The 18637-nt window shown below is 42.4% G+C and overlaps 1 protein-coding gene across 1 annotated transcript in view; it reads right to left on the bottom strand.

The window, feature by feature from the left end:
* Positions 1-18018, bottom strand: part of ube2j1 (ubiquitin-conjugating enzyme E2, J1) — a 78564-nt gene extending 60546 nt beyond the window's left edge. Inside the window, exon 1 of the mRNA XM_012855411.3 lies at positions 17667-18018. Within this exon, the coding sequence (XP_012710865.1) occupies positions 17667-17697 (31 nt within the window). The 5' untranslated portion in view covers positions 17698-18018. The remainder of the gene's footprint in view (positions 1-17666) is intronic.
* Positions 18019-18637: the final 619 nt, after the last annotated feature.

Raw genomic sequence — 18637 nt, 5'->3', positions numbered from 1 at the left:
TGCAATCTCTTTATATCCTTGACTTTAACATGATTTTATGTTTTAATTTCTCTAGATCTTCATTAACTGGAATTCCATAAATAACTCCTCGGGATCCTTTCTTTTCTCCCAACACTCTTTTACTTTCCACTCTTTGATTTCCAATACTCTTAACACTCATTGCTTTCCTTTTTTGTTCTTCCAATTTACAAACATTTAGCAAGCTTCCATCTCTCAGCATTTTAGCCATTTCAACTTCCCCTATTTTCTTTTTTGTTTCCTTAGAAACTATTTTTGGGCTCAGAGCAATATTTTCATCTTCCTTTTTGAATTTTAATGTTATCTTCACCTCCTCTTTCATGATCTTTTCAGAGTCTTCAGCTGATCCAAAATGCTGCAGCAAGAGTTCTGATGAAAATCAACAAGAGGGATCATATTTCTCCAATTTTAGCTTCCCTTAATTGGCTTCCTGTTAAATCAAGAATAGAATTTAAAATTCTTCTAACGTATAAAGCCCTTAATAATCAAGCTCCATCATATATCAGAGCTCTGATTACCCCGTATGTTCCTAACAGAGCACTTCGCTCTCAGGCTGCAGGTCTCCTGGTGGTACCTAGAGTCTCTAAAAGTAGAATGGGAGGCAGATCCATTAGCTATCAGGCTCCTCTCCTGTGGAACCAACTCCCAGTTTTGGTCAGTGAGGCAGACACCCTGTCTACTTTTAAGAATAATCTTAAAACTTTCCTTTTTTTGACAAAGCTTATAGTGGAGTGGCTCATGTTACCCTGATCTACCTCTATAGTCTGTCCGTCCGTCCGTCAGTTTACTTCCGCTTATCCGGTGTTGGGTCACGGGGCTAGCAGCTTCATTAGGGAGGCCCAGACATCCTTCTCCCCAGCCATTTGGGCCAGCTCCTCTGGGAGCTGGCCCAAGTGGCCGGGGAGAGGGATGCTGCTATAGGCTTAGGCTACTGGAGGACATCAGTGCCTATTTTTCTCACTCTACTGATTTCTACTGTTCTCCAGTCTACTGTTCTCAAGTTTTGCATTGCATTGCACTGAAATGACTGTTGTCATTTCAGCTTTTAACATTTTGCTCTCTCTCTCTTTTTCTTTATAGTAGGTACACCTGGTCTGACGTTCTGTTAACTGTGACATCATCCAGGGAAGACAGATCACCCACTATTACCATCTAATGTAGAACAGATTACTGGAACAATGTGTGCTTCTGTGCTTTTTGTCTGTCTTGTTGTGTCTCTGCTCTGTCTTCTGTAACCCCCAGTCAGTCGAGGCAGATGACCGTTCATACTGAGCCCGGTTCTGCTGGAGGTTTTCCTTCCCGTTAATGGGGAGTTTTTCTTTCCGCTGTCGCTCCATGCTTGCTCAGTATGAGGGATTGCTGCAACGCCATGGACAATGCAGACAACTCTCCCTGTAGCTCTACGCTTCTCCAGGAGTGAATGCTGCTTGTCGAAACTTTGAAGCAATCAACTGGTTCCCTTATATAGGAAATGTTTGACCAATCTGTATAATATGATTGATTTTGACTTTGTAAAGTGCCTCGAGATGACATGTTTCATGAAATGGTGCTATATAAATAAAATTTAATTGAATTGAATACATTTTCTCTTTATCTACTGGTTACTTTTGTTTATAAAAACCTGTTTGAAATAAATAAATAAAAAATATGGATCTTTATATATTTTGAATCTGTTTTTGCTTTTTCTGAACCTCACCATGTCCTCCAGACACAGAAAATTGCACGTCTGCGAGTTCATATTCATAAGAAAATAAACTCTTTGATTCAGTTATTCCTTTATCTATTGTTGGCACCATTAATGAACATTTTGCAGTGGCTTTCCAGCTAATCAATTATCCAAACAAACCTCTAGTCAGGGCATGGGCTAAATAAAGTGAACGAATGTGTAGTTCACTTCACGTGTTTTCCAACCCTTTTCCTAAAGCCAAATTGCCCTGATTGAAGTTCAGCAAATGCCTGTTATTAATCAAAATCAGAAAATCAGCAAGCTGATGATAAAATGGTGTCAAGTTATGCCTTCAATTTGTGCAGCTTTCTTACTTGAAAAGGATGGGAGTGATTACGCAGTTCTAAACAGCTGTATTCCACTCAATAACCATCAAGATTCCTTTTTTCTTCTCTTTATTTTTGAATATGCTTGTGAAGACAGGTGATCAAAATAGTCTCAATGCAGGTAAAACCCTTAAAGTAAACCAACAAAGAAATAAATTACAAAATCATGTAAAAAATTTCTCAGTCAATTAATATTTACACAAGAAAAACAACAAACTGATACCCAACCTTAAAGAAATAAATGTAAATTTAAATTTCTCTACTAGTATCCCATAAATAATAAACACCACCATGCAAACTCTACAGTGCATAATCAAAATGTTTAAATACCTTAATATTTTAATCATAAATAAGTACACAACCTTACATTTATTTTCAATTATATAATCTACTGTGAACAATATTTGCGAAAAAATACATTGATTTATCCATTTTACAAACTTTAAAAAAACAGAGTACAACGTTCAAAAACTTCAATACGTGCAGTGAGAGAATTGTTACACCTTATTCAAGGAATAAATCCTGAAAATCTGAGCTCATTACACCAAAACATTGATTTTAGGTGAATTTTTCTAGTTTTCAACTTTTTTTCACACTTTTGGAAATAGTCCCCGCCCACTTGTTTCAATCATTACCATATTTAATACTTTAGTTCAGGGCTATGACTAGAGGGGAATAAAGAAGGTTTTGTAAAAATCCAATCAGCCATTGTTACACAGTAGATTTCTTGACATCACAGCGCCCCCTAGTGATGGACGATCCTCAAATGCGGAACACGTGTGCAAAATCTTATTTGGAGTATGGGTTATGAATGTTAAAATTTGTTATGGTTTTAGAATTATCAGCAATTACATTTAGAGCTAGCTAGCTACTTATCACTTATTTTAGCATTACTTTTCGAAAAAATCTAAATTAAAATATCCGCCACTGTTACTTTTTTTTATTTGTCCATTACAAGGTTATATATGGAGTTTTGTGTGGATTGCACAAAAAATGTAGGAGGAGTTTAACAAGAAAGGTTTAACCTTTGTAGCCATGTAGCGCAAAAGTAGCTGGGAAACGAAAGGTGTGCCAATTTTCTTTATGATGCAGAATCATCCAATAAACAAAGTGATGTGAAGTTTTTGAGTGTGGGACCAATAGTTTGGTGGTTAAAGGCCGAAATGCATTGTCCTTTGTTATAGCGCCCTCTAGTTATTGAGGGGTCTAAATTTCTGGGTTTGAGTAGCGGTGCACATTCTGTACTCGGATACCTGATTGAATCGATTCGTTACAAGTCCACATGGGCCACAGAATGCATTTTATCGGAGAAGAAGAAGAATAAATAATGAAAAAATGGAAGAAAAACAATAGGGTTCTCTGTTCACAGAGCAGACGAAAGGCTATGCCTTGCATACCCCGTTCTTTCTGCACTGCGGGCTTGGAACCCTATGAAGAAGAATAAATAAGTAGAACATTTCTGAAGAAATTTAGCAAGGCGACTGCCTCGTGGTGCGTAACGTACTGTCAAAAATACTAACAGGAACACTGCGAATTTCAGCTTCCTACGGTCTTCCCAGCCCCCGCAGTAGCCGCCGAAAGGTGCCATGTTAAGTCAGTGGAGCATGTCCCTGACCTCCAAGGAGCCTCTTGGTTGCAGCGTTGTCATGGAGACTCACTGACAGTTGCAGCCCTGTGTTACTCATCATTATTTTTATCATGTGGGGGACTGAGTATAATGTGTGATTTTAGTGTCTTTGAAGCATTTCTGCAGCGTGTAGCAGAGGCAAAAAGGGGTTAAAAATAAATGTTTGACACCTCATAAAATGGACATGCTTTATCCGACATGGCCCAGATTTGTTGTGGAGCTTTCTCTCTAAAGGAAGTACAGACTCTGCCAAGCAGAAGTTGGTAGGACCTTCCTAGAGCTACTTCCGGTTAGCAACATGCTAACCATTAGCCGCTAAAACAGTTGTGTTCAGTATCACCGGGTGATGGTACTCTGTTAGTTTGGTCCAAATCCTGTACTGGGAAGTGCCTCAAAAAGGGAGATAATACGATTTTGCATGGTTCTTGTGAGGCGCCCGCCTATGCATTGAAAATGCATGGCGGAGCCTAGTACTATCCACCTAATAAGGGTTCTTTATTATTATAATTATTTTTCCGTCACCGTTAATACAGGTCGAACCGTAAGGTCTACCCCCACATACTATGTATCGAAATGTTTGTCTCAATACCGGGCTTTTTGTACTTGACGCGAAGCGGGCTTTTTGTACTTGACGCCATTTCGAGTTACGGTTGGAACAAAATTCGCAAAAAAACATCGAAAAATTGCCATTTTCAACGCTCTACTGTGTCGTCATGCTTTCACCTACGAACACTGTTTAGCTTCCAGTTTGTAGATATATCTTTGAACTATTCAGAAGTGAAAACGGTATGTGGATATCTTTTATCGTTTTCTCATCACGCCATTTCAAGTTACCATGGTGACAAAATTATAAAAAAAAAAAAACAACTTCAGCCTACTCGCTCAATTTTCACTCGACGTACACAAATTATACATCAAAACGTAGGTCTTTTTGTCTGGATTCAGGAAATTTAACCCTCATTGATGTAGGACTTATAGATTTTTCTCATCACGCCATTTCAAATTACCATGGTGACAAAATTATCCAAAAAACACCTAACAACTTCAGCCTACTCGCTCAAGTTTCACTCTACGTACACAAATTATACATCAACGCATAGGTCTTTTTATCTGGATTCAGGAAATGTAACCCTCATTGGTGTAGGATTTATAGATTTTTCGCAAATCACCTCAGACTGGCAACAACCCCAAACCCTCCCCATTCATTTCCTATGGAGAGGTTTTGAAACACACGTTTTCATGATTTTTTTATGCCTCTATTCAAATATTTCCAGCAAAAACCTATAGATTGTCTTGTTCCTTGATCTGTTACGAAATAAACGCAGAAAAAAATTACGTCTCTACCATTAACAGTTCCCGAAAGATCGAGCGCTGTTCGAGGCAAAGTATTCCATTCTAATCCAATTACATACACTCTGACTCATCTGTCTGCATGCTGCAGACAGACACCCAGGGCCGGTCCCAGGCATAAGCAAACTAAGGGGCCGCTCGGGCCCACTGCTGCAAAGGGGAGCCCCCAAATTTTCTTTTTCTTTTTTTCTTTAATAGTAACAATTAAATAACTTTAGTTATACGCACCACCAGGCGGGCGCCTTCTTCAATTTCTTCAGAAATTGAACGTTTCTAGTTTATTACGTCGCCATGGTAACTCAAAATGGCAGCTTATACAAAAAGAGCACCTGACTGGATGAAGAGGCACTTTTTGACATGAATACTATGGGGGTGAAAATGTGCCTGCCACACCAGATTTTAACCTGATTTTAACCTGCCACACCAGGTTTTGATCCTGCAACCTCTGGAGTGCCAGTGCCACATTTTAACCAGTGGACCAAACCCCAGGCATATATAGACGTGCATTAGGCGGAGGATAACTGTATACATGGCGATTGAAGAGCATTGGGTGAGAGATGGCGGTGAGCAGCACTTCGTTTTTCCGGAACCGTAAATGCTAGAAACGTAATTTTTTTTCTGTGTTTATTTCGTAACGGATAGGGGAACAAGACAAGCTATGAGTTTTTGCTGGAAATATTGTATTGGACTTTTTTGGCATGGTTTTTCGCTATTTACATCGCCATGGTAACTCGAAATGGCACGAAGTACAAATAGCACACTTCACGGCATGGAGACACACGTTTTGATATATGCTTTGTGGGGGTAAACCCTACGGTTCGGGCTGTATTAATGGTGAAAACCCTTAAAGGCACATAGTAACTGCACTGCCCATGCATTTGCATGGCAGTCGCCTAATGAAAAAACGAACAAAAAACAATAGGGTTCTCTGCTCACAGAGCAGACGAATGGCTAAGCCTTGCATAGCCCGTTCTTTCTGCTCTGCGGGCTTGGAACCCTAATTAGCTGCACTGAGTAGTCTGAGGAATGGGACTCACCCAAGACTGATGACCAAGAAGGATCCCACCAAGGGAACAATCCGATTCAACATTTGGGCAATTACCTGTCTCTTTACAACATGGGCACTCCTTTCAGGCATCAAAGCGGCTAATATGACCAGGCATATGGAGCAACACACGGCAGAGTTAAAAAAGGAATTGGTAAAAACACCAGAAGAGCCAAACACCCACTGCTTGTTGACAGAACAGTCACCTGAGGCTGTAAAATCAGACAATCTTGTGCACACCCTGAATCGATTACAAGGAAGTATATGACTCAATGCAACACACATGGACCCTGGAATGCCTGAATCTGTACAAAGTCAACAGCACTCTGAGTGAGAGCCTTCGTTGTAAACTCCACAAAGCTGTGGAAAAACCCCTTGAGTCCAACTTTGAGCTAACTGTACAAGTTTCGATCTAATGTGCCGTACACTAAGGTGATGCTTTGGCCCCACTGCTGTTCAAGAATCAAGAATCTTTATTGTCATTGCCTGTTATCATAATGAAATCTTGGTGAGACACCGGCTCAGACAGCACACAGAATACACAACTCCCTATCCCAATAATGTTTTGTGCTATTGTGCCTATGCACAGGCCTATGCCTGATCTCCCTCAGCTGACTAATCAAAACTGGCTATGGATACCAACTAAAAAATAGGCTACCATCAGTCACCTCCTCTACATGAATGACATCAAGCTGTATGCTAAGAGTGAACGAGACATCGACTCACTTATCCACACTACCAGGATCTACAGCAGGGACATTGGAATGTCAATTGGGCTGGAGAAATGTAGCCGGGTGGTGACAAAGAGAGGGAAGGTAATACACATAGAGGAAACTGCACTTCAGGAAGGAAGAACTGCAGGTGTTGAGAAGAGCTACAGTTTAGCCCAGAAATACTTGGACAGTGACACAAGTTTTGTTATTTTAGCTGTTTATGAAAACATATTCACAATACAATTATGTAATCAATATGGGCTTATGGATTCTCAGCAGTAAATTGAGAGTATTTACATCTAAGTTGGAGTAAGGGTTTAGGTATTACAGCTCTTTAATTCGTAGCTGCCTCTTTTTCAAGGGACCAAAAGTAATTGGACAATCGACTCAGGAGACTGCAAAATAAATAACAAGGCTGCATGGGCTCTTCCCTCATTAACCTGTCATCAATGAAGCAGTTTAAAGTTCTGGAGTTGATTCCAGGAGTGGCGTTTGCATTTGGAAGCTGTTGCTGTTAAAAGACAACATGCAGTTAAAGGAGCTCTCAGTGGCGGTGAAACAGACTATCCTGAGGCTGAAAAAAGAAGAAACCCATTAGAGAAATAGCATTAATGTTAGGAGCGCACTGGTGAGCTCGTGGAAGAGGCCTGGGCGTACATGAAAGACAACAGTGGTGGATAATCGCCGAATCCTTTCCATGGTGAATAAAAAACCCTTCACAACATCCATTGAAGTAAAGAACACTCTACAGGAAATAGTTAATGATCAGTCTCTAAGTGTACCATAAAAAGAAGACTTCATGAGAGTAAATACAAAGGATTTACCACAAGGTGCAAACCTTTAATTAGTCTCAAAAATGGAAAAGTCAGAATTTACTTTGTCAAAAAACACCTGAAGAAGCCAGCCCAGATCTGGAACAGCATTCTTTGGATTATCCATCCATCCATCCATTGTCTTCCGCTTATCCAGGGTCGGGTCGCGGGAGTAGCAGCTTCAGTGGGGAGGCCCAGATGTCCCTCTCCCCAGCCACTTGGGCCAGCTCCTCCAGGGGAATCCCAAGGCGTTCCCAGGCCAGCCGAGAGACATAGTCCCTCCAGCGTGTCCTGGGTCTCCTTCTGGGCCTCCTCCCGGTGGGACGTGCCCGGAACACCTCACCAGGGAGGCGTCCAGGAGGCATCCTAATCAGATGCCTGAGCCACCTCAACTGGCTCCTCTCGACGTGGAGGTCCAATTAGTTATTGGCCTAATGAGACTAATATCTACCTGTACCAGAATGATGGGAAGGAGAAAGTTTGAAGAAGAATTGGAACAGCTTGTGATCCAAAACACACCACGTAAAATACGATGGAGGCAGTGTATGGGCATGCATGGCTTGGCACCTATGTTTATTGATGATGTGACAAAAGAAAGATGCAGCTGGATGAATTCTGAAGTGTATAGGGATATATTTTCTGCTAAGATTCAGCCAAAGGCAGCAAAGTTGATTGGACGACGCTTCACATTACAGATGGACAATGATCCAAAACATACTGCAAAAACAACCTAAGTGTTTTTTAAAGAAAAAACTTGACAAAGGAGGAAACCCAGCCTTTGGTGATGTCCATGGGTTCCAGACCTCAGGCAGCCATTGCCTGCAAAGGATTCGCAACAAAACATTGAAAAGTAACATTTTACTTACGTTAATGTTTATTTTTCCAATTACTATTGAGCCCCTAAAATGAGGAGCGCTTGTATAAAAATAGCTACAATGTCTACATGTTTAATCATATATTTTTGTTCAACCCCTTGAATTAAACCGTAAGATCTGCACTTCAATTACATTGTAGTTGTTTCATTTCAAATCCTACGTGGCAGCATGAAGAGCCCAAATCATGAAAATTGTGTCACAATATTTCTGGGCCTAACTGTATAAGCACGTTGGAAAACCACTGGCAAATGGCAACTCTGAAGAAGCCACAAAGAAAGCAGCAACATCCACATACCTGCAACAAATGAGGCAGGTCTGACAAGTCAACTCAGAGGCAAGGACAATGATCAGGAAATCAACAGCAACTAGGCCCTACATCCAAAAGTAACTGCCCCTTAAAAATGAAGAACTGCTTATGCCACCCCCTTGGTTTTGTAGAGGGCCAGACTTTGACTACGCCAATCTAACACCTGTTTTTTTGAGCCAGCTGGAGGTGGAGATCCTGCATGACCCAGGCACAGTTGAGCACATGGTCACAAACTGATGGCCAGAGATTCTCCTTCAGGATGTTCAGGTAGAACACAGAATTAACATTTCAATCAGCAATAGTAAGTCTTCAAGGTCCAAAAGTAAAAAAACAACCCAAATCATCCCACAGCCACTACCATGCTTGCCTGTGGGAATGACCATGTTTTTCTGAAATACTGGGTTAGCTTTACACCCAATGAAACTGGACGCATACCTTCTGAACCAGTTTTGTATCATCCTTCCACATATTTAAACAAAGATCTTGGCCAGAGGGTGTTGTTGTTTGAGTTGCTTTAGCCTTCTTTGTGTTGTCAGGTAAATTTATCTATATCTTTTTAAACATTTATTTAGATAAAGTTTTTAGTTTTGCCCTCCTGACTAAAGTCTGACACCTGTCGTGTGAACATGAGCTGGACACACGAAGAGGAAATAATCTGCTGACATACATATGCTGTAGTGTTCTTGCTGATGTGCACAAAAACTCGGTGAATCGGGAAAGTTTCATTCTCGATTTCAGTTCTATTCTGAAAGAGCTGACAAAGTCTGGTAACAGCTGCAGGAGCTAGATGTTTAATATGTTTAAAACCGACCTGCACGCAATGCATCACTATCCACTGGATATAAAGGATACGTTTTACATGAAGATTAAGATTTGGACTCAAAGTTGGGAAACACAAAAACAGTGGAAATCCAATAAGTATTTAGAACAGTGATTATTAAAGTTAAACTTCCTGATTCATCATGTATGAAAAAAATCTTTAGATTTTTCTATACATTACATCAGTGAATATGAAGGTTTTTTTTTTCCCCGAATAAGCATTTATCCTGTAATCAAATGTGCATAAAAAGATTAAGGGAGCGATGGTGTGGATATTAAAGGAGATCTACTGGAATTTTAATCAATCTGCTGAAACATAAAATTTTTCTACTTGATAGAATTATTCTTACTATTTATCTTATGTACTATGTTCACTGCATTTATCATATATATTTGCTCTTTACTACTACGACGTTTTAAGGTTTTAGATATTAAACTGTATTTCATGTGGCTGATCTATCTCTCATCTTTGCAGAAGGCCTGCAGAAAGCAGAGAACTATGTTGTGACTATAAGTGTTTTTATAAACTCTATTCAGACATCTGGAGTGCTTACGGATAACTGAACTGTGTGAACTGCTCAGTACTATCTCGAATGTCACAGTTGTTTTGCTTATCTCTACCCCTTAGCTTGAGAATGTCTAACAAAAAGAAAGGAGCGGGCATGTCATAGTTTGAGTTCCTGCCTTAGTTTAGTTTCTGTTTTTGGGTTCTTTTCTATTTTAGCTTGTGTCCTGTTTCAGTCTTGGTTCCATCTTAGGTTGGGCCTTATCATTTATTGTGTGTTCTAGATTGGTTCTTGAACTGTTTTTTAGTTTAACCTGTTTTCACGTGTCAGTAGTTCAGTTCCACCTCCAGCCACTTCCCTGATCAGCTCCTCCTAGTGTAATTAGTTTCAGTCCATTCACCTGCTCACTCCCCTACTTATTCCTGCCTCTGTCCCTTGCACTCTGCCCGATCATTGTGTGTGTTTTTTCCTGCCTGGGGTAAGTCAGATCATGCCAGTTTTCTGTTTTGCCTGTCTGCATGAAACCCAACCTGATCCTGTTAGTTTTTGCCTTAATTATTTGACCTGTTCTGCTCACTTTGTTTTATTACACCAGCCTGACTTCTGACCAGTTTATTTTAGGTTGTTGGCTATAGACTGTTTGAGTTTTTTGTCTGGCTGACAACCTTTGCTTGTCTGGCTGAATTCAGGGTCCTCTGTTTCTGATTCATGACAGAATGATCAGGCCATAATCAGACCCTTCGCCAGACAAGCACTTTTTTTTAATATATTTTTTGCCGGGGATATTTTTGTTTTTTCCCCCTTAATTTTTGGACATGAGCCCACCACAAGCCCATAGCTTACACTCTGGCAGATCCATGATGCTGGGAGAATCACTGGAAGGTTCCAGGCTTGCCATCTGTCCTCCCGGTGTTGGTCCCAGGCGGCACCTCTTTAGCAGCAGCACTCCCCTGCAGCTGTCCCGCCATCGATGACACAGAGCGGCCGGTCTGGCAGTCACCTCGGGCACTGCTTCTGTCTTCTCTGCTCCTGCTGCCGCTTTCTGCCCACCTTCATGCCCAGAAGACCAGAGCTCTCTTTTTTCTGGAGCTGAGTTTCCTACAGCTCCTCCTTGTGTCACTCCAGATGCTGACTATAGATCACTGGAGGACAAAAAAAGGACTTTTGCTCCCATCATTAAGCAACTGAGAGAGACTTTAATTTACCATTATTCATCTGACTTGGAGGCTAAATTAAAGGAGCTAGAGGAGAATTACAGGATAGCCCTCCGGGCATTCTAACATCACCCTTCATCACCCGCTGCTCCTAAAGCCACAATCAATAACTCTGTTCCTGTTTCTGAGAGACCAGCTGGGGCCTCAGTTTCTGTTCCTGGTTTTGTGGGTTGGGTTGCAGTAACTGCCTCTGTCTCCGAGGGTCCGGTCAACGCCTCGGCTCCTGCCTCTGTCTCCGAGGGTCCGGTCAACGCCTCGGCTCCTGCCTCTGTCTCTGAGGGTCCGGTCAACGCCTCGGCCCCTGCACCTGCTGCCGAGGGGGGTCCGGCCGACGCCTCGGCCCCTGCACCTGCTGCCGAGGGGGGTCAGGCCGACGCCTCGGCCCCTGCACCTGCTGCCGAGGGGGGTCTGGCCGACGCCTCGGCCCCTGCACCTGCTGCCGAGGGGGGTCTGGCCGACGCCTCGGCCCCTGCACCTGCTGCCGAGGAGGGTCCGGCCGACGCTTCGGCCCCTGCACCTGCTGCCGAGGGGGGTCCGGCCGACACCTCGGCCCCTGCACCTGCTGTCGAGGGGGGTCCGGCCAACGCCTCAGCCCCTGCACCTGCTGCCGAGGAGGGTGCGGCGCACTCCAGCCCGGCGTCCAATGAGGGTGCGGCGCACACCACGGCCCAAACCTGCTTGGGTCCTGCTGCTGCTCTGCAAGTCACTCAGAGCCCTCCCGCTTCACTGGCATCAGAGGGTCCTGCCACGCCAGCCACCGAGGTCTTTATTGAGGGTGGTTTCCCCTGGTCTTCTGTCGCCGGGGGCCTGACTGGCGTTGCTGTTCCTGCTCCGGCTGCCGAGGGTCCAGCACTGGCCCCCACACCTCAGTCCTGTGAGCAGGTGGTCCAGGGGGACTGGCCTCCAGCCGGCGCTCCTCAGTCCTGCGAGGGGGTGGTCCAGGGGGACCCGCCTCCAGCCAGCGCTCCTCAGTCCTGCGAGGGGGTGGTCCAGGGGGACCCTGCTCCGTCGCCGGCCGCCGAAAGCCCTGCTCCGTCGCCGGCCGCCAAAAGCCCTGCTCCGTTGCCTGCCCCTTTTGATGCATAATCTTTCTCTAGAGACCCTGCCACACTAGGGCCTTCCTCCAGGACGCCATCCGGACATCCTGACTGTTTGGAGTCTGTTCATCGGGACATCCCATGGACTGGGTTTGCCTTTTGAGGGTTGTTTTCTGTTTGGACTTTTTGTTAGGACTCTGGCCCTCCGTCCAGTACCCCCTTCCACCCTCCCGGTCTGGGTTGTCATGTTTTTGTGTCAGATTTTCTAGGGGCGTCTGGAATCCGCCCTTGAGGGAGGGGTTCTGTCATAGTTGGAGTTCCTGCCTTAGTTTAGTTTCTGTTTTTGGGTTCTTTTCTATTTTAGCTTGTGTCCTGTTTCAGTCTTGGTTCCATCTTAGGTTGGGCCTTATCATTTATTGTGTGTTCTAGATTGGTTCTTGAACTGTTTTTTTAGTTTAACCTGTTTTCACATGTCAGTAGTTCAGTTCCACCTCCAGCCACTTCCCTGAATAGCTCCTCCTAGTCTAATTAGTTTCATTCCATTCACCTGCTCACTCCCCTACTTATTCCTGCCTCTGTCCCTTGCAGTGTGTGTGTGTGTGTGTGTGTGTGTGTGTGTGTGTGTGTGTGTGTGTGTGTGTGTGTGTGTGTGTGTGTGTGTGTGTGTGTTTATTTTTTTTCCTGTCTGGGGTAAGTCAGATCATGCCAGTTTTCTGTTTTGCGTGTCTACCTGAAACCCGACCTGATCCTGTTAGTTTTTGCCTTAATTATTTGACCCGGGGTCCGTTCTTCGTACGTCGCTAACTCAGTTAGCAGGATTTCATTGTTGACGATTTTGCATGATCTTGGATCGTTTGGTTGTTCGAAAGACATCCTGCACTTGTTGTCATAGCAACATGTGCGCCAGCTTAAGCCTGCTCCAGAGCAGGCTTATTTCATGTAAACAAGATTAGATCACGGCTGTATCTAATCTCTATCTAAGCGGAGGAGATAGGGAAGTCTGTTGTAGCCATGTCCATTTTTACGACTGCAACCTGTTGCGGAAGGTGCAAGAATAATTTGCAGTTTTTCGAATTAATCGCGTATTGCGCAATAGACAGGATCCTTTAGCGCAGCGCGACAGTGTAATTGTAGAGAGATTTCTCTTGGTGGCTGTTATAAACAGACAAACACATCATTTAACAGTGGCTTTTAAAGAGGAAAAAGTGGTGTTGGAGCCATAAATCTAAAATATTTAAGTTATTTGTATGATGGTTTGCTTTTTATTTTTATCCTATAGTAAGAAGATTTGTTCGGGCCATTTTATTGTGAAGTTTAGTTTACTTTGAAAGGCTTGCTTCCTGTCGAGCCGTATATTGTATTACAAAAAAACTATGGATGGATTATTTAGCCACGGAGCAATACAGTTTTACCGTGTAAACTGTGGATGACTTGGAACAGGAAAATTTTCATTTTTTATGGATAAGGATTATTTTTTGTTAAAATTCACAGTTTGCATGCGTCCTTTACTTCCCATCTCTAAGGAATGACACCGAAATGTGGATCTCTTGACATAACAAGTGCCTTTTTAAAATAAAGTATAATAATAAAAAGGCTACCATTTTGTAGAATATTCTTGTATTTCACTTTTACTTGTCCCCATGTTCTAGTGGGTCCCGTGGAGGCTCTGATATAAAAGAACAAAGTAAATATCAAATTATTAAAATGCAAAAATTCATACTGTAGAAAGTGATAGAAACATCTACCATGGACAGTATTTATGCATTAATTTGTCTGCTGCTTTTTGCCAGCCCTCTCTCCTGGCTTTAACAGATTTTGAGGTGCTTTAATTAATGACTCAAATTCGGCATAACCTTCCATTAAAAGCTCGTGTTGTGCTTGGGAGAAAAACTGTGGCCGTTCTTTGGCCATGCTGAACAGCCAATAGCAGCGCTGCTGATCATTGTTTCTACTATCGATACATTTCCCTTTTTAAACAAACGCATGAACGCGCAGTTGTCTCAATCCAGCCATACTAATCGTAAACAACAGGTGTGTTCGAAGAACCCAATTAGCCGGATCAGGATTAGCCGGATGAAATCATCTTGGATGTCTCATTTGATCTCGGATGTTTTAAGCAACGTACGAAAAACGGACCCCTGTTCTTCTCACTTTGTTTTATTAGACCAACGAGACTTCTGACCAGTTTATTTTGGGTTGCTGGCTGTAGACTGTTTGAGTTTTTTGGTCACTGCCTCCTAGCTTTTTGGCTTGGTGCCCTTTTTGGTTTTCTGCCTGTTTTGCTCTGTCAACTTTTTATTACAACCTTTGCTTGTCTGGCTGAATTCAGGGTCCTCTGATTCATGACAGGGCGGAGTGCTTTAGAGCGAGTTTAGAGATCTGTATTAAGCATCTGAGCTCCTCTCCTGGCAAGATAATTTGAAAACCAAACCTCATTGTCTTGATGACATCAAAAGCTGGATGACTTTAAATTTCCTGCATTTAAATTCTGACAAGACAGAAGTTGTAATCTTTTGGCCAGAGTCCTCAAAAAATAAAGTAGTTAATCAATCACTTAATCTGGATGGCATTAACTTGGCCTCTGGTAATAAAGGTAAAAATCTTGGTGTTGTTTTCGACCAAGACATGTCATTTAAATCCCATATTAAACAGGTTTCCAGAGTTTCCTTTTTTCACCTCAGGAATATCGCCAAAATTAGAAGCATTCTGTCCAGGGGTGATGCTGAAAAACTAGTCCATGCATTTGTTACTTCAAGGCTGGACTATTGTAATTCTTTACTATCAGGAAGTCCACAAAATTCAGTTCGAAGTCTTCAGCTGATCCAAAATGCTGCGGCTAGAGTTCTGATGAAAATCAACAAGAGGGATCATATTTCTCCAATTTTAGCTTCCCTTCATTGGCTTCCTGTTAAATCAAGAATAGAATTTAAAATTCTCCTAACATATAAAGCCCTTAATAATCAAGCTCCATCATATATCAGAGCTCTGATTACCCCGTATATTCCTAACAGAGCACTTCGCTCTCAGACTGCAGGTCTGCTGGTGGTTCCTAGAGTCTCTAAAACCAGAATGGGAGGCAGATCCTTTAGCTATCAGGCTCCTCTCCTGTGGAACCAACTCCCAGTTTTGGTCCGTGAGGCAGACACCCTGTCTATTTTTAAGACTAATCTTAAAACTTTCCTTTTTGACAAAGCTTATAACTAGAGTGGCTCATGTTACCCTGAGCTACCTCTATAGTTGTGCTGTGATAGGCCTAGGCTGCTGGAGGACATCAGGGTCTAATTTTCTCACTCTACTGATTTCTACTGTTCTTCAGTCTACTGTTCTCCAGTTTTGCATTGTATTACATTGAAATGACTGTCGTCATTTCAGCTTTTAACTTTTTGCTCTCTCTCTTTTTCTTCATAGTAGGCACACCTGGTGTGACGTTCTGTTAAACTGTGACATCATCCAGAGAAGACGGCTCACCCGCTACTACCATCTAATGTAGAACCGATTACTGGATCAATGTGTGCTTCTGTCTTGTTGTGTCTCTGCTCTGTCTTCTGTAACCCCCAGTCGGTCAAGGCAGATGACCGTTCATACTGAGCCCGGTTCTGCTGGAGGTTTTTCCTTCCCGCTAATGGGTGTTTTTTCTTTCCACTGTCGCTTCATGCTTGCTCAGTATGAGGGATTGCTGCAAAGCCATGGACAATGCAGACGACTCTTCCTGTAGCTCTACGCTTCTTCAGGAGTGAATGCTGCTTGTCGGGACTTTGAAGCAATCAACTGGTTCCCTTATATAGGAAATTTTTGACCAATCTGTATAATCTGACTAATTTTGACTTTGTAAAGTGCCTCGAGATGACATGTTTCATGAATTGGCGCTATATAAATAAAATTTAATTGAAATTGAATTGAAGTCTCTCCTTCTTATGCTGTTAATGAATGTTTTAGGTGTTTGAAGCTGACACTACTGTACAGTGGAATAAGTAGTAGTGGTTTTAAATGTTAAAATTTCTATCCAGAAATTAGAGTGTAAATGAGAAACGTGCAAATTTATATGTAAAGCTAGCAACTTCAAATGTCTTCCAAATAACAGTAAAACATATTTAACTTTAAAACACCTGTTTGTACCACCAGCTGCACTAAACCCACATTACAGTTCACAAGTTTATACACATTAACGTAAGAACTCGTGCTGCACTCCCGTTCCACTCGGAACTTGGAAATTCTCACTTCCGATCAGAAGAATCAACTGGAACAGCCGCTAAAGTCGGACTCCCCCCTCAGAAAGTCGGAGAAGTTTTTTAAGGCAGATTGTCAGCTCTAGTACAGCAGCTCCTCACATCAAGAACAGTAAGCTGTGATGAACACATGTTTATTTTACAACAAAAGGTTGTAGAGTGCGCCTAAAATCAATGTTGGGTGTAGCGGCTGCAGCTCTGAACCATCCATCCATCCATCCATCCATCCATCCAAAAGTGGTGTTTCCATGTGGAAAGTACAGCGTAAAATATTGTTTTTAAGAGGTACTACAAACTAAACAACAGCTTTCCTGGCCGTCGCCATATTGGGAACCTGACTTTTTTATTATTTTTATTTTGGAATCCTGACTTCTCCGACTGTGTTAACACTGGGGTGTTACTCGTTCCCAGCTGAGGCAAATGAAACAGTATCATTTCCAATGTATAGGCAACCCTTCAGACCTGCCACAAGAATGGACACCTAAACTTAATTTTAGCTGCCCCCAAATCTGCCAACTATTTATCTCCTACAGACCCCATCCTTACCTCCAAATCGTTTTAATGTTGAAAAAAAAGGGGGGGGGGGGGGGGGAACTCAACCTAACAGCTGTTGGTCAGCGTGCAGGGCCCCGGGATCCTCTCTGTAGAGCCATAGAAACATCTGCTTTACTCCCACCATTCACCTTACAGCAGTAAACTGCACTGGTCAGCCAGAAACATCAGATCTCCTTTGGATTTCCCCTCACGGCTCCACCCAATCATCGGGTTCAAAGACATATTTCATGAATCAATCGCAGTAACATCTATTTGAACCAGCGATCAGCGAGTTCAATCTGACAGCTAAATCAGGAAGAACCCAACCTAGTTTTATATGGAGTTACAAGAACTATCGGGACCCCGCAGATACAGTTCCTAAAAGAAGCTGTGGATGTGCTCGTCAGCGTGGCAGTTTCAGCTCTACAATACGCAGCTATTACGCGGTAATCATGCGTGTAGAGACTTGGTTGTTTAGATCATCTTATTACAAACGGAAATGAATGGGTGAACAGTTGACAATGACCTTACCTGGACTTTTAAGGTTATATTTGTTTTCCATGACACCAGACGCTGCTTGAATCAGGAAGTCAGAGTCTCTGCGGCCACTTCGTTCCAACCCAATAACTTATAGCAAATACTCGCTTCCCAAAGCTAAGTCGAAGAACGCTGGCTGGCTAGCTTGCTTCCCGTGGAAGATGCACCAACAGCGGGGTCTTCCTCTCAGTAGCGGCTACGGGGATTGAACAAATATACAGTTTCTTATCAAATCAGCAGGGCGTTGCTTCTCACGTTATAAGATGTGTCAATACCGAAACACTTTGTTCATCAGTTCTAGCGTGACGTCACTTTGCCAAACGTAAACAGGAAGGGATTGACAGCTTCTTTTCCATCCATTGGTGGTTGGGAAACAAGCTTGAATATAGTTTACTGCCATCTACTGAGTAGGGGTGGGAAAGGCAGCAAAAATAACCCCTCTCCGTCTAGTTTCTCTTCAGAACCAAATGAGGTCAGAGATTTTACGTGTTCTACGTAGAACGATTGAATAAGATTACACGAGGCTGGAATAGATTGTTTGAACATTGAATTATGGCAAAATAGAGAAAGAGTAAAACAAGTTTTGTTTTGTAATTGATTGATTACATAATTATTGTATGTATAGTTCCCAATCAATAATTTGACTTGTCATTTACTTTATCAAATTCAAATGTTGATATATTAATATCCTAATGTTTTTTTTTTTTTTTTTTTTTTTTTTTTTTGCTTTAATACACACAACTTTCATATTTTTATTTTTGTGTCTATTATTATTTGGGATGGGATGAACAAATGTTTATATCTGTTGTATAAGGGGGGCTTTGTACCTTCTTCCGGAGATCAATAGCACAAATTCAGAGTGAAGCACATGAGAGGAGTTGGATAAAATTGTATCTGTCTGTCTGACAATCAGTGTACAGTGTAAATAAAAACGGTGAACTGACACAGCCCTATGGAGCACCAGT

This window comes from Fundulus heteroclitus, unplaced genomic scaffold (genome assembly GCF_011125445.2).
Source record: "Fundulus heteroclitus isolate FHET01 unplaced genomic scaffold, MU-UCD_Fhet_4.1 scaffold_86, whole genome shotgun sequence".
In the NCBI taxonomy this organism is placed as follows: Eukaryota; Metazoa; Chordata; class Actinopteri; order Cyprinodontiformes; family Fundulidae; genus Fundulus; species Fundulus heteroclitus.
The sequence above is the reverse complement of the archived record's forward strand: the minus strand, read 5'-3'. Positions and strand labels throughout refer to the sequence as shown.